Source organism: Neoarius graeffei, chromosome 22 (assembly GCF_027579695.1).
Source record: "Neoarius graeffei isolate fNeoGra1 chromosome 22, fNeoGra1.pri, whole genome shotgun sequence".
In the NCBI taxonomy this organism is placed as follows: Eukaryota; Metazoa; Chordata; class Actinopteri; order Siluriformes; family Ariidae; genus Neoarius; species Neoarius graeffei.
Window position 1 is genome coordinate 58,068,647 of NC_083590.1, and position 21,095 is coordinate 58,089,741.

The 21,095-nt window shown below is 43.4% G+C and overlaps 2 protein-coding genes across 10 annotated transcripts in view; both read right to left on the minus strand.

The window, feature by feature from the left end:
• Positions 1 to 15,852, minus strand: part of LOC132871011 (uncharacterized) — a 35,885-nt gene extending 20,033 nt beyond the window's left edge. The window contains exon 1 of the mRNA XM_060905163.1: positions 15,695 to 15,852. The gene's annotated coding sequence lies outside the window, so the exon portion shown is untranslated. The remainder of the gene's footprint in view (positions 1 to 15,694) is intronic.
• A 1,520-nt stretch (positions 15,853 to 17,372) lies between these two features.
• Positions 17,373 to 21,095, minus strand: part of LOC132870994 (gastrula zinc finger protein XlCGF26.1-like) — a 110,981-nt gene continuing 107,258 nt past the window's right edge. For all 9 annotated transcript variants that reach the window (XM_060905105.1, XM_060905104.1, XM_060905098.1 and 6 more), the window contains one exon: positions 17,373 to 19,277. In XM_060905105.1, the coding sequence (XP_060761088.1) occupies positions 17,596 to 19,277 (1,682 nt within the window). In that variant the 3' untranslated portion in view covers positions 17,373 to 17,595. The remainder of the gene's footprint in view (positions 19,278 to 21,095) is intronic.

Sequence of the window (21,095 nt, forward strand, 5' to 3'; positions counted from 1 at the left end):
ACCAAGTGTCAGCTTTATTTTCAGCTTCAGCCATTTAATTGCAATACAATGTAAAAAAAATTGCCCGGGACCGGTGCTTACGTGGACAGAGAGTGGAGTACGTCCAAATGTAGAACATTCGAATGGCAGTGCGCTGTCACCGCCATGTGGAATAACAAGAGAAAATTAAACAAAGGACCACATTTTCAACATTGACAAGTCTTTTTATTCGTATAGCAGCAACTTTTACAGGAGTCTCAGCAATATTGTGGGCATAGCGGTAAGGAAACATTGCGTATCGGACCGACATGCTGAAAAGGCCAAGTCAGCAGAAACAGTTGAAGCTGAGCACTTTTATCTCACTTAATGAGTTTAAATTGTGTCTCAGAGGCCTTCAGCTATAAGTGTGATTGTATGTAGATTATTGTTTTTATCTCGTTTTTTGTTTGTGTTTTTTTATGCTGTTTGTTGTATGATGTCTCGGTTGTTGTATGTTATATTCTTGCGTTATATTTTGTTTTTCACTGTATTTAATTTTTGTTCGAGGTGTTGTGTTTTCATTCACATCATCATGCATCATGTGACATGATGCATGTCACATCAAGACATGCAGGTTAGGTTAACTGGTGACTCTAAATTGACCGTAGGTGTGAATGGTTGTCTGTGTCTATGTGTCAGCCCTGTGATGACCTGGCGACTTGTCCAGGGTGTACCTCGCCTTTCGCCCGTAGTCAGCTGGGATAGGCTCCAGCTTGCCTGCGACCCTGTAGAAGGATAAAGCGGCTAGAGATAATGAGAATGAGATGAGTGTTGTGTTTTGTTACGTTGCTGTGTAATGTGGTGTGATTTGTGTGGTGTTTCTATGTTTTTGTGTAATATGGTGTGTTCTGTTTGTTGTTGCTTCTGTGTTCTTATGTCTGTATTAATTGGTGTTTGTTGCTGTTTGTGTGTTTGGCTTTGTTTGATGTTGGTCTATTTGTTTTTTTGTAGATGAGGTTTCTCTATTTTTTACTTAAATTTTTTAAAGTGCTGCCTTTCTTGGCCACGGACCATTTGAAAAAGAGACGATAGTCTCAATAAGACTCGCCTGGTTAAATAAAGGATAATAATAATAATAATAAATCCCTGAATTCAAGACAGAAATTTTCCTATTCAGACCATATCAACCCAGCCCACGCCAGTTTTACCTCCTTCCTAAAATTCATAAACCACCAGAAACACAGACTGTTCCCTTTGTAGTTTCCCCTGGAAGACCTATTTTTTTCCAACTGTAATAGTACCACCTACAATGTATCAATATTCATTGACCACAAGCTCAACCCCCTCTCCACCAAACACCCTTCCTACATTAAAGACACCTACCACTTCCTGGACAGAATCCGACCCATGGCAGCCCCCAACCACACTCTCCTCTTCATCCTTGATGTAGACAGCTTATACACCAACATCCATACACCCATGGGCCTACAAGCCCTACACAATACATTCCATAACTATCCAGACCCCACCAGACCAGCTCACATACTCATTCAATTAACAGAAATAGTCTCACATACAACGACTTCCTGTTTGACAATAAATATTACTTACAAATTCATGGGACTGCCGTGGGTCAGAGATTTGCACCTTCGTGTGCCAACATCTACATAAGTCAGTGGGAACAAGCTGCCTTATCCAACAACCCACTTTCTTCTTCCGTTTCCAAGATGACATTATTGGAGCTTGACCATATTCCCGACCGGATTTCAATAACTTTTTAGACATTCTCAACTCAATGCTCATCCTTCTGTTAAACTTAAAGCCACCATCCATCCTGAATCGGTCAGTTTCTTAGACACAACAGTTTTCTTCACACCCATTTCGCCAACTCATAAGAAATTTAGCACTAAAGTTTTCTTCAAACCCACTGATGCACATTCCCTTCTTCATAAACACAGTAATCATCCGAAACATACATTCAAAGGAATTATTAAATTGCAAATCATCCAGTTCCACCATATCTGCTCTTTTTCAGACGAGTTTCACCCCGTCATTTCCATACTTTTCAAATCTCTACATGCCAGACATTATTCCAAACATTTCCTCCGCGACATTAGAAATCAAACACTGGCAGGACTTGTTCACTCACTCACACACTCACACACACACACACACACACACACACACACACACACACTCACTCACTCACTCACTCACCCACCCACACACCTCCCCAAACCCCCTCATCACCAGATTCTCTCAAGATATACCATTCCCACATAAACAACTGAGAACGTCACCCACTTCTCTACACAACACCAAACTTTTGATAACCACACTCTCATATCCACCTACAAACATAATAAAAACCTCAAAGATCTTCTAGTCCATACCTCTTTCACCTGACACCTCCCTCCTTCCAACCCACAGTGCAAAAAAAGGAAAACTGAATTTGAGGAGAAAATTACTGAATACCAGTGAAATTATCTTGCTTGTCCATTATCATGGACATCTATTTTTACTTGATAAGACATCTTAGAATTAAATAAAAATTTTCCAAATGGACTAAATGAGAAAGAAAATGAAACATTAATGACAAAAGTATAACCGCTTTTTACTATAGAGTTGGACACCTCTCTCTTGCCTTCCCTCTCTTTTTTTTGCCACTTATGAGTAACCTTATACCTTTTCTAGCACCGAGTAAACCAGTTCTTAACAGGGAGATTTAGCTCAGTGATTAGAATGGCTGTCTTTCAATCCAAAGGTCATTGATTCAATTCCGAGCTTGCACATAGAATTGTCCATAACTTACTCTCACAATATATCCTCCTTGAATTATAATTTTTTTTTTTTTTTACCAGTCGGCATCGGCGCTGCTACTCGATTCGAGTAAGGCACCATGATGATTTTACTTCTTCTGTGTCTGCAGATGGGAGAGGAAGCTAATGCAAGCTCGGCAAGCATGGCCACACTTTGGACACACTCTCCAGTGATGTCAGCTGTCTTCTTTGAATTTTTAACTGGTCTTTGCATATTTCTCACCGGTGCCAGTACGGCTGGCACGTCGGCTACCCCGGAAGCAGTGGTAGTGACTGGACTTCGTATATTTCTTGCCACTGCCAGTGCAAATGGCATGTCGGTTGCCCCAGACATGGTAGCATAGTCTTTGGTCTGGTGTGTTTATCATCATGGAAGCATGTGCTTGGTGGTGATGCTGGTCGCACTATCCGTCATCCTTCTGGCGATGTGTCCCAGACTCTGGGGCAAGAATGAGATTCAGGACGCCAGTGAAGGCACGCAGCTACAAGGCAATTTATTGCCAGGCCCAGGACTGCAGGGGTGGTCATTGGCTCACGAGGAGCTCATCCACCCTTTGATAGGTCTTGTTTTAATCCTACTGGGTGCCCCACACACCCACCTCGCCCAGCAAGCTGAGCCGGGGAGCCAATTATGAATGAATGAACCCACCCTTTATTGTCACTTAGTCACAAGTACCAGTGAAATTAGCTGTCAACCCGTCCGTACATATACACATACATACAATTGGCACGGGGAAGTAGACAGGACAGGAAGACAGGGATGAAAAATAGAGTAACATGAGGGGAGGGGAGGAGAAAAAAGCAACCCCCACACTATGCTCCTGTGGGGAGTACAGTGTGGGAACATTAAAAAAACCACCTCAGCACTTTACACATGACTCAGGACACGAGGGAGGGGGCAATCAAGGTAGGTAGGGGGGAGAAGCAGAGGTATAGGTAACCCAACGCAAACAAGCAGTCCGGTCCTGCAGCCGAAGATGGCGCTTACCCACTTGTCACACTGGGGGTAAAAGCGGCGACCATGGGAAGTGGGGGAAGGAATACGAGAGAGTCTAACAGTAGTGATCTTCAGGGGGGTAGTTGTTGTCCCAGCAACGGCCTTGGCCAAAGCCAGTGCTGTCTGAGGGAGCCGAAAGCAGATAAGATTGGGATTGTTTGGTCTTGGGGCGAATAGACGCATTCCTTTATACGACAACTCTGTTTGTCCATTCTGGTCTCTGAATCGATCCATTTTCCTTTGCAAAGCCAAAAGCTTCTCCATGATGTTATCCATGTTGTGGTTCAAGTTCTGAATAGCCACAGTCTGAGTGCCAACAGCTCTGCCCACCGCTTCAATCATGTCGGGCAGCTTTATGGGGCTTTGGACAGCTGTCACCATTTTCTGATTCCCTCGATAAACCAGGGCAATGCCTAATCCAATCAGCAAAGTCCTGTAATCATGGTTCCGAATAGGTAGATGTCATCAATGTCCTCCACAGAAAGAACCGCCAAGCACACGACCCGCCACCTCTCCCATGCGTCCATCGTGTAGCCAGCTGCGAATGTTCCGGCAGGACAGGCTGGTTCCCCCGAACCCAGGCTTCTCGTCGAGAAGATTATTAATATATAACTAATGCAGACAGTGGTCACCATTCCTTTCCATCCATCTGCTGGCCGTTAAATCACACTAGTGCTCTCCTCCACCCTTGGGCATTATTGCCAGACGCCACAGAAGCATCTCCTATTTAACCATAGGTGGTTTTGTTACTAGTTATCCATAGCTGGGGACTTGGTTCTTGGGTACTAGGGTGTGTCCACACACTGGTGGGCCTACATGCCACAAGTCTGGAGTAAAGTCTCCTCTGAGTCCTTTGCAGTTTAGCCTGGGGCTGCAAGGTGCCCAGCTCATGTGTGTCACCACGAAGAGGTACTGCATAAGGCTTGCTGCTGGAGGGACTATGTACTGGCAAGAGAGACGAATGCACTCTGCTCTCCTTTCACTCTAGTAGCTAGCCAGCGGCGTTGGCTGAAGGGGAGAAGAGAGTATGCAAGCTACACTCTACAAGCTTCTACGCACTAGACGCTTCACAGCAACAAAGAGACACTTTTTTTTTTAAAACCAGTGACACCCTACTAACCCCCTTTGTCCTAATTAAATGACACATTCTACTTTTTAATATTTATTTGAAGCACTAACACATTTGTCATGAGTGGTGGAAATTATTTTATTTTTGATTGTGATTTTATGGTTTGGAGCACTTTTATTTATGTGAGCACTTATCACTGGTTTTTAATTTTTTAATTCTCTACAATGCAGGGGGCCTTTTATGTCCCATTAATTACCCTCCCCCTCCCCAATCCCAAAGGTTACCCCAATCCTAATCCTAACCCATCCAAACCCTTAACCTAATCTCCACACTCAAATTCCAACCCTAATCCTGACCGCTCCACAACCTCTCCCTTCCCCTAACCATTCCAATCACCTAACCCCTTCCACTTCCAATCCCTAATCTGAACCTCTCCCATCCTCAATTCATAAACCTATTCTTTCCCAATCGCTCCACAACCTCCCCCAATCCCTTACCTTAACCTTTCCAAAGTCTTTATCCCTAACCCTACCTTCCCCCACTCCCAATCCCCAAGCCTAACCTCTCCAAATCCTTAATCCTAACCCCATCCCCTCCACAAACCAGGGCTTGCATTCACCCCCCTCCCCAATCCCCTCTCTTATCAATTAGTAAGCATGTATAGTGGTGCTTGAAAGTTTGTGAACCCTTTAGAATTTTCTATATTTCTGAATAAATATGACCAAAAACATCATCAGATTTTCACACAAGTCCTAAAAGTAGATAAAGAGAACCCAGTTAAACAAATGAGACAAAAATATTATACTTGGTCATTTATTTATTGAGGAAAATGATCCAATATTACATATCTGTGAGTGGCAAAAGTATGAGAACCTTTGCTTTTAGTATCTGGTGTGACCCCCTTGTGCAGCAAAAACTGCAACTAAACATTTCTGGTAACTGTTGATCAGTCCTGCACACCGGCTTGGAGGAATTTTAGCCCATTCCTCCACACAGAACAGCTTCAGCTCTGGGATGTTGGTAGATTTCCTCACATGAATTGCTTGCTTCAGGTCCTTCCACAACATTTCGATTGGATTACGGTCAGGACTTTGACTTGGCCATTCCAAAACATTAACTTTATTCTACTTTAACCATTCTTTGATAGAATGACTAGTGTACTTAGGGTCTTTGTCTTGCTGCATGACCCACATTCTCTTGAGATTCAGTTCATGGACATATGTCCTGACAATTTCCTTTAGAATTCACTGGTATAGTTCAAAATTCATTGTTCCATCAATGATGTCAAGCCGTCCTGGCCCAGATGCAGCAAAACAGGCCCAAACCATGATACTACCACCACCATGTTTCACAGATGGGATAAGGTTCTTATGCTGGAATGCAGTGTTTTCTTTTCTCCAAACATAATGCTTCTCATGTAAACCAAAAGGTTCTATTTTGGTATCATCCATCCACAAAACATTTTTCCAATAGCCTTCTGGCTTGTCCACGTGATCTTTAGCAAATTGCAGACGAGCAGCAATGTTCTTTTTGGAGAGCAGTGGCTTTCTCCTTGCAACCCTGCCACGCACACTGTTGTTGTTCAGTGTTCTCCTGATGGTGGATTCATGAACATTAGGCAATGTGAGACAGGCCTTCAGTTGCTTAGAAGTTACCCTGGGGTCCTTTGTGACCTTGCCGACTATTACACACCTTGCTCGTGGAGTGATCTTTGTTGGTCGACCACTCCTGGGGAGGGTAACAATGGTCTTGAATTTCCTCCATTTCTGCACAATCTGTCTGACTGTAGACTGGTGGAGTCCAAACTCTTTAGAGATGGTTTTGTAACCTTTTCCAGCCTGATGAGCATCAACAATGCTTTTTCTGAGGTCCTCAGAAATCTCCTTTGTTCGTGCCATGATACACTTCCACAAACATGTGTTGTAAAGATCAGACTTTGATAGATCCCTGTTCTTTAAATAAAACCGGGTGCCCACTCACACCTGATTGTCATCCCATTGATTGAAAACACCTGACTCTAATTTCACCTTCAAATTAACTGCTAATTCTAGAGGGTCACATACTTTTGCCACTCACAGATATGCAATATTGGATAATTTTCCTCAATAAATAAATGACCAAGTATAATACTTATGTCTCATTTGTTTAACTGGGTTCTCTTTATCTACTTTTAGGACTTGTGTGAAAATCTGATTAAGTTTTAGGTCATATTTATGCATAAATATAGAAAATTCTAAAGGGTTAACAAACTTTCAAGCATTTCTGTATCTCATGAGAGGATCTTTAGCTCAACAGGTTAAATGGTAGCCCATCCACCAGGTCATGGGTTTGATGCCAGGCCTTCACCTCACCAGGTCCTCGCTTTCCACCCCCAAATTCCATTAGACCTGCACATCGCAGAGTTATTCCTCTACCCCTACCCTACACTAACTCAATACCTAACCCTCCACAACCATTCCCTCCCCCAATCCCTTACCTTTCTAAACTCTTTATCTGTAACTCAACCTCTCCCATTCCTAATTCCTAACCCCAGTCATCCACAACCCCATCCCTTACCCTCACCTCTCCAAACCCTTAATCCCCAACCCTATCATCTCCCACTCCCTAACCTCTCTCACCCCAATTCCTAACCCCGCCCACCCTCTACCCAAACCAGGGTTTGTTTTTCTCCCCTTCCCCCACCCATAACCCGAACCCAATCCCCTCTCTTTTATCACTTAGTCAGCATGCATCACATTAGAGGATCTTCAGCTCAACAGGTTAAATGGTAGCCCACCCACCAGAAGGTCGCAGGTTTGATTAAGTCAAGTCAAGTTTGTTTGTATAGCGCTTTTAACAATAAACAATGTCGAAAAGCAGCTTTACAGAATTTGAACGACTTAAAACATGAGCTAATTTTATCCCTAATCTATCCCCAATGAGCAAGCCTGTGGCGATGGTGGCAAGGAAAAACTCCCTCAGATGACATGAGGAAGAAACCTCGAGAGGAACCAGACTCAAAAGGGAACCCGTCCTCATTTGGGCAACAACAGACATGACTATAACATTAACAGTCCTAACATAAAGTCAGCTGCGTTGATGCTAGAAACCCCCCACTGACGGAAACCTGAGTGCAAAACTGTTCATGACAACTGCAGTCCCAAAGTCAGCAAGTCAACTGCAGTCCCCAGCCACAAAAGCACCACTGCAAAAGTTCAGAGCGTCCTCCAGGCGTGACCCCCAACTGTCCACATGGGGCCGTCCTCCACAGGAGTGATGCGATGAGATGAGACTCCAACCAGACACAGGGCACCAGGATGGATCAGGCAGGTCCGAGGATCAGAACAGGTCAGCATCTCGATTACAGGACCGACATGTAACTCAGAAGGACGGATGGGGGGGGGGGAAGAGAGAGAGAAAAAACAGGTTGTTAGGTATGCCCAATGTCACCTGAATAAGTAGGAACAGTATACATATTGCACTGAGTACAAGCAGGGACTCTGGCAACTAACTATGACAGCATAGCTAAAAGGGAGAGCCAGAAGGTAACACAGGCATGAGGGAACCCTGTAACATAAAGCAGCCAGCCACTACACCGTCAACAAACTCGAGTGAGCAAGCGAGTGGGGGACTGACAGCATCCATACATCCCAGTTCATCAAAACTCTCTAGGTCTGAGGACCCTCCAGAACTACACCTTTACCTCATAGACACCATTAACAAAAGGCTTGACTAAACAGATATGTTTTCAGCCTAGACTTAAACACTGAGACTGTGTCTGATTCCCGAACATTACTTGGAAGGCTGTTCCATAACTGTGGGGCTTTGGAAGAAAAGGCTCTGCCCCCTGATGTAGCCTTCACGATACGAGGTACCAGCAGATAGCCTGCACCTTTTGATCCAAGTAGACCATTCAGTGCTTTAAAGTTCAATAGTAGTATTTTATAATCAATACGAAATTTGATTGGGAGCCAATGCAGTGTGGATAAGTGGATGATGTGGTCATATTTTCTAGTTTTAGTAAGGACTCTTGCTGCTGCATTTTGAACTAACTGGAGCTTGTTTATGCACTTATTGGAACATCCAGACAGTAAGGCATTACAATAATCCAACCTGGAGGGATCGAAAGCATGAACTAGTTTTTCTGCATCATGTAGTGAAATTAAATTTCTTATCTTAGCAATATTTTTGAGATGAAAGAAAGCTATCCGGGTGATGTTATCAATGTGAGTTTCGAATGAAAGACTGGGGTCAATAATCACTCCGAGGTCTTTTACTGCTGCACATGAAGAAACAGAAAGGCCATCCAGAGTTACTATTTAATCAGAAAATTTACTTCTAGCTGCATGTGGTCCGAGTACAAGTACTTCAGTCTTGTCAGAGTTAAGCAGAAGGAAGTTAAAAAGCATCCAGTGTCTAATGTCCTTCACACATTCCTCAGTTCTATTAAGCTGGTGTCTCTCATCAGGTTTTGCAGAAACATACAACTGTGTGTCATCAGCATAACAGTGGAAACTAATACAATGTTTACGAATAATATCACCCAGAGATAACATACATTATATATATATATATATATATATATATATATATATATATATATATATATATATAAAGAAAAAAAGCAGTGGACCCAAGACAGAACCTTGTGGAACATCAAACTTTACCTCAGTATGTCTAGAAAAATCACCATTTACATCAACATACTGATAGTGATCAGTTAAATGAGACTTGAACCAGGAGAGTGCCATTCCCTTAACTCCCACAACATTTTCTAGTCTATCCAGAAGAATGGAATGATCAATGGTATTAAATGCTGCACTAAGGTCAAGCAACACAAGTAGCGAGATAGCTCTGATCAGACGCCAACAGGAGGTCGTTTACGACTTTAACCAGAGCTGTCTCTGTGCTATGATGGAGGTCTAAATCCTGACTGATACATTTCATGGATGTCATTCTGATGTAAATATGAGCATAACTGCTGTGCCACAGCTTTTTCAAGGATCTTGGAGATAAAGGGGAGGTTTGATATTGGCCGGTAATTGGATAGCTGACAGGGATCAAGGTCAGGTTTTTTAATCAGGGGTTTGATAACCGCTAGTTTAAAGGATTTGGGTACATAGTCAATCGTAAGAGAAGAATTTATTATTATTAGAAGCGGTTCAATTACTTCAGGTATGATCTGTTTGAATAGACATGTAGGTAAGGGATCTAGTACACAAGTGGATGCTTTTGATGCCGAGAGTCATGAAAGTCATTCAATTTCTCTAAGGGGAGTAAAACACTGTAATTGCTGATCTGATACAGTTATACAGTGGGGCAAAAAAGTATTTAGTCAGTCACCAATTGTGCAAGTTCTCCCACTTAAAAAGATGAGAGAGGCCTGTAATTTTCATCATAGGTATACCTCAACTATGAGAGACAAAATGAGAAAAAAAAATCCAGAAAATCACATTGTCTGATTTTTAAAGAATTTATTTGCAAATTATGGTGGAAAATAAGTATTTGGTCAATAACAAAAGTTTATCTCAATACTTTGTTATATACCCTTTGTTGGCAATGACAGAGGTCAAACGTTTTCTGTAAGTCTTCACAAGGTTTTCACACACTGTTGCTGGTATTTTGGCCCATTCCTCCATGCAGATCTCCTCTAGAGCAGTGATGTTTTGGGGCTGTCGCTGGGCAACACAGACTTTCAACTCCCTCCAAAGATTTTCTATGGGGTTGAGATCTGGAGACTGGCTAGGCCACTCCAGGACTTTGAAATGCTTCTTATGAAGCCACTCCTTCGTTGCCCGGGCGGTGTGTTTGGGATCATTGTCATGCTGAAAGACCCAGCCACGTTTCATCTTCAATGCCCTTGCTGATGGAAGGAGGTTTTCACTCAAAATCTCACGATACATGGCCCCATTTATTCTTTCCTTTACACGGATCAGTCGTCCTGGTCCCTTTGCAGAAAAACAGCCCCAAAGCATGATGTTTCCAGCCCCATGCTTCACAGTAGGTATGGTGTTCTTTGGATACAACTCAGCATTCTTTCTCCTCCAAACACGACAAGTTGAGTTTTTACCAAAAAGTTCTATTTTGGTTTCATCTGACCATATGACATTCTCCCAATCCTCTTCTGGATCATCCAAATGCTCTCTAGCAAACTTCAGACTGGCCTGGACATGTACTGGCTTAAGCAGGGGGACACGTCTGGCACTGCAGGATTTGAGTCCCTGGCGGCGTAGTGTGTTACTGATGGTAGCCTTTGTTACTTTGGTCCCAGCTCTCTGCAGGTCATTCACTAGGTCCCCCCCTGTGGTTCTGGGATTTTTGCTCACAGTTCTTGTGATCATTTTGACCCCACAGGGTGAGATCTTGCGTGGAGCCCCAGCTCAAGGGAGATTATCAGTGGTCTTATATGTCTTCCATTTTCTAATAATTGCTCCCACAGTTGATTTCTTCACACCAAGCTGCTTACCTATTGCAGATTCAGTCTTCCCAGCCTGGTGCAGGTCTACAATTTTGTTTCTGGTGTCCTTTGACAGCTCTTTGGTCTTGGCCATAGTGGAGTTTGGAGTGTGACTGTTTGAGGTTGTGGACAGGTGTCTTTTATACTGATAACGAGTTCAAACAGGTACCATTAATACAGGTAACGAGTGGAGGACAGAGGAGCCTCTTAAAGAAGAAGTTACAGGTCTGTGAGAGCCAGAAATCTTGCTTGTTTGTAGGTGACCAAATACTTATTTTACCGAGGAATTTACCAATTAATTCATTAAAAATCCTACAATGTGATTTCCTGGATTCTTTCCCCCCATTCTGTCTCTCATAGTTGAAGTGTACCTATGATGAAAATTACAGGCCTCTCTCATCTTTTTAAGTGGGAGAACTTGCACAATTGGTGGCTGACTAAATACTTTTTTGCCCCACTGTATTGTTAACTACAGGGTCACTTACATTGTCTGACCTTAAATTAATAGTTTGAATTTTTTGTTGGATATTCTCAATTTTGTCATGAAAAAAAAATTCATGAAGTCGTTGCTACTACATACTGCAGGTGTTCATGTGTCTATAGTGGATTTATTCCTGGTTAATTTTGCTACAATATTAAATAGGAATCTAGGATTATTTTTGTTATCTTCTATTAGGGAGGAGAGATATGTTGATCTAGCAGCACTAAGAGCTTCTCTATACTTCAGGAAGCTCTCCTTCCATGCTCATTTGAATCCTACCAATTTTGTTTGACGCCATTTATGTTCCAATTTTCGAGTGGTCTATTTGAAAGTGTGAGTGTCCTCATTATACCAGGGTGCTAATTTTTTTTGTCTCTGACCATTTTCCTTTTAAGAGGAGCTACATTATCTAAAGTATGGCGGAATGTTGACTCTAAACATTCAGTTGCCTGATCAAGTTCTGCAGGGGCTGACAGTGACCCAATCAAAGTTGATAACTCTGGGAGATCATTTATAAAGCTCTGTGCAGTAGTTGACGTAAATGTACATTTAATACAGTAGCATGGTGAGGTACATTTTTTATTACTCAGACATATTTTGAATGAGATGAGATAATGATCTGAGATAACTTCAGACTGTGGAAGTATGACTATATTTTCTACGTTTAACCCGAATGTTAGTATTAGATTGAGGGTGTGACCACCATTATGGATCGGTCCTATGACATTCTGATTAATCCCTACTGAAGCTAAAATGGACACAAACGCTGCTTTCAAAGAGTCTTCTGGGTTATCGAAGTGAATATTAAAATCTCCGATAACTAAAGCTTTGTCTAAGGAAATAACCAGATCTGAGATAAAATCTGCAAATTCAGAAAGAAACTCAGAATATGGCCCCGGGGGCCTGTAAATAATAAGTAATGGAATTAACTGGGTAGACCTATTTTTCGAGGCTACATAGATTATATTAATATGAAGAACTTCAAATGTATTAAATTTATAACCAGGTTTTTGTGTTACACCTAGATAATCATTATAAGTAACCGCAACGCCTCCTCCTCTGCCAGTTAGACGAGGTTGGTGTATATAACTGTATCCAGGAGGACTCGCTTCATTTAATGCTATATATTCATTTGGCTTAATCCATGTTTCAGTTAAACAAAGTACATTAAACTCCTGATCAGTAATGAGTTCATTAACCATTAGCGCTTTAGATGTAAGAGATTGAATATTTAATAGCCCCAGGTTTAGATCAAAGGTGCTGGCAGCGGCTGTACAGTCAGTATGATTTAATTTTATATTGATTAGGCTACTGGAACAAATTCGCTGAATATTTCTACTTTTCTGTTGATTACAGGCTTTTGCCTCACCAGGCCCTCTCTTTCCACCCCCAAAACTCCAATAGGCCTGCGCATAGCAGAGTTATTCCACAACCCCTACCCTCGACTAACACTATACCTTACCCCAAAATTAACCCTCACCCCTAAACCCAACACTAACCCCTAAAACCTTACCATAACCCATCACCTCAGCACCTCACCTTCATTGTTTCCCTCTTCCCTATTCACAATCGTAAAATAAAGCCTCCCCCAAGAAAAACCCAAATGCAACATGGGGATGACTGCATGGCATTGGTGGAACATCAAGGAGAAGCCCTAGGAGGGACAGTGCACAACATGGCCTCCATGAAACCGAATCCTAACCCCTTAACCCTAGACTTAAACTATGTCTGAGTCATGAACACTACTTGGAAGGCTGATCCATAAATATGGGGCTTTGTAAGTGAAAGCTCTGCCCCTGATGTAGCCTTTTCTACTTGAGGTGCCAAAAAATAGCCTATACCTATTGATCTTAGTAGGCATGGCAGGTATTCACTCAGGTACTGTGGCTCAAGACCATTCAGTGCTTTAAAGGTCAATAGTAGTATTTTATAATCAATATGAAATTGGATTGGGAGCCAATGCAGTGTGGATAAGACAGGGTTGATGTGGTCATATCTTCTAGTTCTTGTAAGGACTCTTGCTATTGCATTTTGAACTAACTGGAGCACGTTTATGCACCTACTGGAACATCCAGACAGTAAGGCTTTACAACAATCCAACCTAGAAGTAATAAAAGCATGAACTAGTTTTCCTGCATCATGTAGTTACAGTGTTACTTATTTTTTTGCAATATTTCTGAGCTGGCGGCACGGTGGTGTAGTGGTTAGTGCTGTCGCCTCACAGCAAGAAGGTCCGAGTTCGAGCCCCGTGGCCGGCGAGGGCCTTTCTGTGCGGAGTTTGCATGTTCTCCCCGTGTCCGCATGGGTTTCCTCCGGGTGCTCTGGTTTCCCCCACAGTCTAAAGACATGCAGGTTAGGTTAACTGGTGACTCTAAATTGACCGTAGGCGTGAATGTGAATGGTTGTCTGTGTCTATGTATCAGCCCTGTGATGACCTGGCGACTTGTCCAGGGTGTACCCCGCCTTTCGCCCGTAGTCAGCTGGGATAGGCTCCAGCTTGCCTGCGACCCTGTAGAACAGGATAAAGCGGCTAGAGATAATGAATGAGGATTTCTGAGCTGAAAGGTGGCTATCCAAGCAATATTATCTACATGGGCTTCAAATGAAAGACTGGAGCCAATAATCACACCAGTCTTTTACTGCTGCCCACGAAGAAATAGAAAAGCCATCTCGAGTTACTATTTAATCAGAAAATTTACTTCTAGCTGCATGTGGTCCTCGTAATGTCTTGCCAGAATTAAGTAGAAGGAAGTTAATAAGCATCCAGTGTCGAATGTCCTTTACACATTCCTTAATTTTATTAAGCTGGTGTCTCTCATCTGGCTTTGCTGAAACATACAACTGTGCCCCCAGCATAACAGTGGAAAGTAATACCATGCTTACAAATAATATTACCCAGAGATAGCATATTTTTAAGAAAAAAAGCAATGGGCCAAAGACAGCACCTTGTGGAACACCAAACTTTTCTGTATGCATGCTAGTCACCATTTGCATATAGAAACTGACAATGATCAGTTAAATAAGACCCGAGACACCAGAGGACCGTTCCTTTAACACCAATGACATTTTCTAGTCCATCAAGGAGAATAGTATGATCAGTGGTATCAAAAGCTGCACTAAGGTCAAGCAGCACAAGCAAGGAGACACAACCCTGATCAGGAGCCAGTAGTCGGTCATTTACTACTTTAACCAGTGCTGTCGCTGTGCTATGACGAGGTCTAAATCCTGATTGATACCTTTGAGGGATGTTACTTCCATGTAGATATGAGCATAACTGTTATGCCACAGTTTTTTCAAGGATCTTGGAGATAAATGGGAAGTTTGATATTGGCCTATACTGGGACAGCTGACAAGGGTTGAGGTGAGGTTCTTTAATCAAGGGTATGACAACTGCTAGGTTAAAGGATTTAGGTACACAGCCATTGCTAAAAGAATAATTGTTTTTCAAAGAGGTTTGATTGCTTCTGCTATTATCTGTTAGGTTGAAGATTTTGATGAGGAAATAAGTGAAATTAGTTCAGTCTCTCTAAGGGGTGTAAAACAAATTGTTGTTGTGATGTAGTTATACTGTTCTCTCCAGGGGTACTTAAATTGTCTAGTTTTAAATTAATAGTTTGATATTTTTGCCTGATGACTGGGGCAATCTCTGTCCATCTCTTATATCAGTCTTCATTGACTGGGACAATCTCTGTCCATCTCTTACATCAGTCTTCATTGACTGGGACAATCTCTGTCCATCTCTTATATCAGGCTTCATTGACTGGGACAATCTCTGTCCATCTCTTATATCAGTCTTCATTGACTGGGACAATCTCTGTCCATCTCTTATATCAGTCTTCATTGACTAGGACAAATCTCTCTCCATCATTTGTATCAGTCTTTAAATACTGTTTCCACTAATTTCTTTACACAAGAATGCAAAGTTATCACTTACTGGTTCGGTGAGCCCTGACGGTTTGGTCTCTCATCCGAGTTCTCAGCTCCGCACCGTAGCCTTGGGAGTGTCCCGTCGTCCGAGGATCAGACACGTAGGGCCCACCCAGGGACGACAAACTGTAATGGAAACTTCTAATAAACACTTCACAACGCTTAGCAGTTGTCTTTTCAGTTACTTATTATAGTAGATCATATAAAACAGACATATAAAAAAGGAAAGGAAAAAAGAAGACACCACTTCTGATGATGCCGAGAGTACGCGCACTCTGAGTTGTGTTTTAGTGGCTGTTATCTATTATACTCTAAAGGCATTTGCTTACTGCTTGCATCTTCACGTGATTGGCTCAAGATTTTCTATGAAGCTTTGTTAAAGCATGCACCTGGTGTGCTCTGGTATGTGCAGGCGGATACGTAGTTATGGAGAACTCAGACACCCTGCTTATCACCACCAAGGTCACAGAAGGGCGATTACAACATGGGAAAAACATCTTTCTCAGTACACTAGGCCACTTGAGCTCAACACACAGAAACACAGAGAATAGGAATGCTCATCCACTAAATTTCCCTCACATGTATTACATAATTTAAGATTATTTTTATCATCTTCTATTAGGGTGGAGAAAATTGTTGATCAAGCAGCATTAAAAGCTTGTCCATGTAGTTCCAGAGGCTCTTCTTCCACGCAAATTGGAATACGATCAATTTTGTTTGATGCCATTTTCTAATTTTATGTTTTAAGGCGCATGTGTGATTGTTATACCAGGGTGCTAGGTTTTTTTTTTCTGCTGAATTATTTTCTTTTAAGTTGAGCTACATTATCTAAAGTAAAGGAGAATGTTGACTCTCAGCATTCAGTTAGCTGATCAAGTTCTGTGGGGTCTGACTGTGAGCCAATCAAAGTTGATAACTTGGAAGACTACTGATAAACCTTTATGCAGTCGTTGACGTGAATGTACTTTTGACGCGATGGTGTGCAAGGTGTGCATACTATTGCTAAGACATTTCAAAAGAGAGGAGATAATGATCTGAGGGAGCTTCAGACTGTGGAAGTTACGATATTTCCTATGTTTAATATAAATACAAGTATTAGATTGAGAGTGTGACCACGAGGAATCATACAAAAACCTGAACAAAAATAGGGTTAGGTCCTATGACATCCTGATTAACCCCTACTGAATCTAGAATGGACACGAATGCTGTTCTCAGAGTCTTCCAGGTGATCAAAACAAATAATGTCTAACAATTAATTTGTTGTTGAAAGAAATCCGCAAATTCAGAAAGAACTTCAGAATATACGTAGACCACAGGTCAAAAAATAATAATGAGCTGAATCAACTGCATAGACTTTTTTTGGCTACATATGTTAGGATAAAGAACTTCAAACAGACTGAATTTTTGTTCAGGTTTTTGTACGACTCCTAGATTATGATTATAAATAATCGATGCCTTCTCCTCTACCAGTGAGATGAGGCGGATGCATATAGCTGGACGAGCTTCATTTCACTGCTCCATCGTCATTTGGTTTGATCCACATTTCCGTTAAACATAGTAATGCTAAACTCCTGATCAGTGATAATTCCATTAACAATTAGTCTCATACTGCAGTACTACACTGATGAGAATTGCAGTTTAATATTTACTTGTATAGTGGTAATTAATGATTATTTAAGGTCAAAAGAAAACAATAATCTTGTTTTAAACATCACTATAAAGGTACATATTTTAAAACAGTCATGTAACATGAACAATAAATTTCAAATTACAGGTCATTTTCAGCCAAAACAGTCATAATCAGATCCATATTTAATGTGATTACTTTAAATCATGCAATGTCTCTGAGTTAGTGTACTTGTAGGTCTTAAATGTAACTGAATAAGTAAATATCTTTCCACACTATGATCAATGATGCAGCTTCTCTCCTGTGTGAATGCACTGGTGTTGCTGGAGAGTACTCTGACGAGTAAAACTCTTCCCACACTGTGAGCAGTGATACGGCTTCTCTCCTGTGTGACTGTACTGGTGTCGTCGGAGAGCACTCCGTTCAGTAAAACTCTTCCCACACTGTGAGCAGTGATATGGCTTCTCTCCTGTGTGAATGCGCTGGTGTTGTTGGAGATTACTCTGCCGAGTAAAACTCTTGCCACACTGTGAGCAGTGATGTGGCTTCTCTCCTGTGTGAATGCGCTGGTGTCGTCGGAGAGCACTCCGTTCACTAAAACTCTTCCCACACTGTGAGCAGTTAAACGGCTTCTCTCCTGTGTGAACACGCTGGTGTATTTGGAGAGCACTTCGATAAGTATAACTCTTACCACACTGTGTACAGTGATGCGGCTTCTCTCCTGTGTGAACGCGCTGGTGTTGTTGAAGATCACTATGCTGAGTAAAACTCTTTTCACACTGCGTACAGTGAGACGGCTTCTCTCCTGTGTGAACACGCTGGTGTTGTTGAAGATCACTATGCTGAGTAAAACTCTTCCCACACTGTGAGCAGTGAGACGGCTTCTCTCCTGTGTGAATGCGCTGGTGTCGTTGAAGATCACTATGCTGAGTAAAACTCTTCCCACACTGTGAGCAGTGATACGGCTTCGCTCCTGTGTGAATGCGCTGGTGTCGTTGGAGATGACACTGACGAGTAAAACTCTTCCCACACTGTGAGCAGTGATACGGCTTCTCTCCTGTGTGAATGCGCTGGTGTCGTTGGAGAGCACTCAGCTGAGTAAAACTCTTCCCACACTGTGAGCAGTGATACGGCTTCTCTCCTGTGTGAATGCGCTGGTGTTGTTGGAGATCACCCTGCCGAGTAAAACTCTTCCCACACTGTGAGCAGTGATACGGCTTCTCTCCTGTGTGAATGCGTTGGTGTTGTTGGAGAGCACTCTGTACAGTAAAACTCTTCCCACACTGTGAGCAGTGATACGGCTTCTCTCCTGTGTGAATGCGTTGGTGTCGTTGGAGATCACTCTGTCCAGTAAAATTCTTCCCACACTGTGAGCAGTGATACGGCTTCTCTCCTGTGTGAATGCGTTGGTGTCGTTGGAGATCACTCTGTCCAGTAAAACTCTTCCCACACTGTGAGCAGTGATATGGCTTCTCTCCTGTGTGAATGCGCTGGTGTTGTTGGAGAGCACTCTGTACAGTAAAACTCTTCCCACACTGTGAGCAGTGATACGGCTTCTCTCCTGTGTGAATGCGTTGGTGTCGTTGGAGATCGCTCTGTCCAGTAAAACTCTTCCCACACTGTGAGCAGTGATGTGGCTTTCCTCCTGTGTGAATGTGCTGGTGCATCTTGAATGCATTCTGATGACCAAAACTCTTTCCACAGTCTGAGCAGTGGTGAATTTCCTTCTGTATAGCATCATGAGAAGTGTCAGAACTGAGAGTATTAGTTGATGTTGGCTGACATCTGGAGGGGATCTGAAGCTCATATTTAATCTCTCCTGATTCCGGTAATCCCACATACTCTTTATAGTGGCATCTCTGGATGTGTTTGCCGAGGTAAATTTGAGATGTATAGGAACGAGGACATGTGGAGCAGGAAAAGACTTGCAGCAGTGCATTATTTACTTCAGCGTTCTTTACTTCTGGAGAAATGAAAGGACAAAAATATCAGAAATTGAACATGAAATGCAACAAGATTATAAACTGTAACAACACTAACCCAATGTAAGGTAGCATTTTTACTGAACGTCAAACATTCAAGATTCTACATGAATAAAGACTGAGACAAAAAAAAAAGTTTGAGGACTGTGGCAGTGTGGGCGTGGCCAAGCGGCGGTCTGTGAATGGAGGGCGGAGTCAGGGAAGGTAAGTGGTGGAATCATTGCACCTGATGGGAATTAACCTGTGTTTGTGTGTCTTCCCCAGTGACTGCGCCCTTTAAAAGGAGAGAGAGAGCGAGCAAAGAAAGGCAGCTCTCTCCCCAACCAGAACACTTGTGTGCATGCGTGTGTGGCTGGGAGAGTGTGGAAAGCTGAAAAGCTAAAAATAAGTTTTTGTGAACTCAGTTCTAGCCTGCCATGCTTCTGTGCTCCACCCACCTGGTCAGATGCAACAGTGGTGCCAAAACCTGGGAACGAGTGCAGAAGAGAACGGCCACATGGAGTCCTCCCCTTTCAAGGACCTGGTCCATGCCCTTGCCATGGCCCAACAGAGCTAGCACCAGGCGCTGATCGCCCTCCAGAAGGAGCAGGAACAACGGTTCGAAGCCCTAGTGCTGGCGCAACAGGAAGATTGCCAGGCGTTCCGGCACCTGCTCGCCTCGGCGGGGTCCACCACCACCGCGGACTCTCCCACCTCACGCTAACGAAGATGGGTCCACATGACGACCCCGAAGCCTTCTTTGCTCTTTCTGAGCAGGCAGCAGAGGCGTGGGGTTGGCCGGTGGAACAGCGCATGGCGCGCCTCCTCCCCTTGCTAACGGGCAAGGCGCAGCTGGCCGCACTACAGCTCCCCACCGACAGACGGCTGGTCTACGCGGACCTCCGCAGGGCCGTCCTCCAACGCGTGGGTCGCACCCCGGAACAACAATGGCAGCGCTTTCGCATGCTGCGCCTGGAGAAGGTCGGCCAGCCATTCACATTTGGCCAGCAACTCTGGGACGCCTGCTGGCGGTGGCTGAGGGCCGACAACTGCGACGCCGAGGAAATCATCGATCTCTTGGCGCTGGAACAATTTGTCGCCCAACTTCCGGAAGGAACAGCGGAGTGGGTCCAGTGCCATCACCTGGCGTCGCTGGATCAGGCCATCGAACTAGCGGAGGACCATATGGCGGCCGTTCCAATGGCAGGACAGCATGTCTCCCCTTCTTCCCTCTCTTCTCCCTCTCCCTTGTCCTCGCCCCATTCCCCCACCATGGAGGCGGGGGCCGGCTCCACCCCAGCCAGCCCGCTGCACCCTACCGTTTCCTACTTCCTTGTCTGTGTCTTCCCCCCCCTCAGGTGAGTGCTCTCTGGAACGCCGGTGCAGAGAGAGAGCCTGGGCCGGTATGCTGGCGCTGCGGGGAACCGGGGACCTCCAGCATCAGTGCTCGGCGATGGAGGTGGGCGCGATGGTCCGGATCCCCAACGCACCAGTGACCGCCCTCGATCGGGCCGGAGCGTATCACATACCGGTGAGTATCCAAGGGGATACGTATCAGGCTTTGGTGGACTCCGGCTGTAATCAGACCTCAAACCACCAAAGCCTGGTGCAAGATGAGATATTGGGAAGAGCACAATTGGTGAAGGCGTTGTGTGTGCACGGGGATGTTCACAACTATTTTAACATCAGTCCAGGGACAGCAGATACAAAATAGCCTTCTGGCTAATTCTGGCATATTTACATTTGTTTAAATGTTTTATTAATGTGCATTGTCCCTGATCACTAAACCTTTAAATAAATAAATAAATAAATAAACTACC